The 1,950-nt window shown below is 36.3% G+C and overlaps 1 protein-coding gene across 1 annotated transcript; it reads right to left on the bottom strand.

Moving 5' to 3' along the window:
• LOC120576815 (callose synthase 3) lies at positions 1–1,950 on the bottom strand. The gene is made up of 5 exons (XM_039827320.1): positions 1,747–1,950; positions 1,492–1,592; positions 994–1,118; positions 815–910; positions 1–209 (listed from the first exon to the last, which is right to left on the bottom strand). The coding sequence occupies exons 1-4, from the start codon at positions 1,940–1,942 to the stop codon at positions 829–831; spliced, it is 504 nt and encodes a 167-aa protein (XP_039683254.1). The 5' UTR covers positions 1,943–1,950; the 3' UTR covers positions 1–209; positions 815–828.

Here is a 1,950-nt window from a genome sequence, read left to right as displayed (position 1 = left end):
ACTAATTAAAAAACGTTATAAGTACTTTAAGTTGCCAATAATATCACATTGTTTTGGAACATAAGAGTCACCCAATAATGTTGCTATGGTTCATTCCCACATTTGATACTCTCTCCTTCCATACAAGAAAATCTTGAACGCTCTCCCACCAAACATGATCTTCAAAGTTCTTCCTCAAATCAACATTAACCTTGAACAGAATCTTCAGCCTGCAACATAAAAGTTTACACTAACGTAAGATAAAAATGTAGTATTTGAAAATTGTTTTCGAAAAGGTTGTAAATTAAAATTAGATGGCAATATGATTGATTCTTATTGGATCTCCATCTTCTTGACAACTTTATATCGTGTCTCCAAAATTACAATGGCAATGCAAATCAATCATATGAATAATACAATAGCCGGTATAAATCTAACAAGCATTGAAACATGGACGGACAATATAGTTTCAGATAATCCACTTATCCTATTTATTACGTAGAACCATGAACCATTGATGGAGTAAGTTCGAGGTGGCTCATAGATTTTATATAAGTTCTTGTACCTGGTTGGTCTACTGGTGTTGGCTTGGGATTAGAGTGTTCTCCACTCAAGAACTCAAGTTTGATTCACCCAGTTTCAATTCCAATGAGTTATTTGATTCATTCAGAGCTCGGGATTTAAATGGGCCCCCCGCAAATAAAGAATGAGATTACTTAGACCCTCATATTAGTCGGTCCTTAAGCCGGATACCGATCTTTAAAGAAAAATACAGATTCAGATAAAAAGTAACACTAATAACAAAAACAAAATCTTAGGAGCCATAGAAAATAACCTCGCGATCAACTTCTATATATAGATTGGTTCATGAACAGCCTTCAAAACCTCAAAAAGAACATTAGCAGTCTCATATGCCTTGTTAAGTTGTCCCCTGAAAGGAGACACAAACTATCATTATTCATCATATACTTGCTAGAGAAACATATCAAACTAGAAATTATCTAGAGAACCAACCGGTCAGCTTTATCAGCAGTGTTATGTGAAGCTTGGATATATTTTTGGTAGTAATATGGATAAGAACTTTGCATCTCAAGTGCATCACTTTTCATTACCCTTCCCTTCAAAGTTTGATCATTTTCCTAGCAATTATAGAACAAATACAAATTCAGAGACTTAGCATAGAATTATTTAAATGCATATGAACAACACTCACACACAAGTATAACAATAACATGTTTTCCCAAAAGGTTGAATAGAGCAATGTAGAACATGTTACGTGCAGGAAACACGATTTTGTCGCTCGCAGATAGCAGAAAATAGCAGTTTGTTCAAATTTTAATACACAACAATGTTATAGCACCAGCACCACCATCGGCGCTATTGATCAAAAGGCGTAAAAGGAAAATAGCAGTTTGTCGATCACATATCGCGGAACAATAGCCATTTGTTCAAATTCCAGTACGCGCCACTATTTAACACTGAAAAGGAAAATAATCAGAAGAAGGATGTTACTCTTTCAAGGTGTTGTAGAAAGGCGGATTTGAATTGGCGAACACCACAGCCACTTGAAGTACAGTCCAACCTGTGAGCTTTCTCAAAAGCATAAAAGCGACCTACAATACAATAAAATCGAAATCACCAAACAAAACATAGCATAACATGACCTATGAGTAATTCATCAATTCAATGTTGACCTGGTGAGTTACTCTATAATCTGTCATTGTAACAATGAAAATGGAAGAGAATAGAAGTTGAAGAAACACTTACATAAATAAGCAACTCTAGGATGAGTCTTTTCAACTTCATTAGCAACACGAAGAATGGGTGCAATTTCAGCAAGAGAAGGAGGGACAGCTTCACTGTCAAATATTGACCCTCCAAGATTGGCTGCCGTCTGCCTCCATATGAGTTTCAGTGGCGGTGGTTCCGATGGCCCCGATCCCATTGAAGATGACGATGACATTCCGAGAT

The sequence above is a fragment of the Medicago truncatula genome, chromosome 7 (assembly GCF_003473485.1).
Source record: "Medicago truncatula cultivar Jemalong A17 chromosome 7, MtrunA17r5.0-ANR, whole genome shotgun sequence".
Taxonomy (NCBI): Eukaryota; Viridiplantae; Streptophyta; class Magnoliopsida; order Fabales; family Fabaceae; genus Medicago; species Medicago truncatula.
The sequence above is the reverse complement of the archived record's forward strand: the minus strand, read 5'-3'. Positions and strand labels throughout refer to the sequence as shown.

Excerpts from the sequence above, each read along its gene's own strand:
- LOC120576815 (XM_039827320.1), bottom strand. The coding sequence starts at position 1,942 with ATGTCATCGTCATCTTCAATGGGATCGGGGCCATCGGAACCACCGCCA. Across the intron at positions 1,119-1,491 it reads TTCTACAACACCTTGAAAGA|GAAAATGATCAAACTTTGAA; the intron begins GTAACATCCTTC and ends TATAATTGCTAG. Across the intron at positions 911-993 it reads ACTGCTGATAAAGCTGACCG|GGGACAACTTAACAAGGCAT; the intron begins GTTGGTTCTCTA and ends GTCTCCTTTCAG.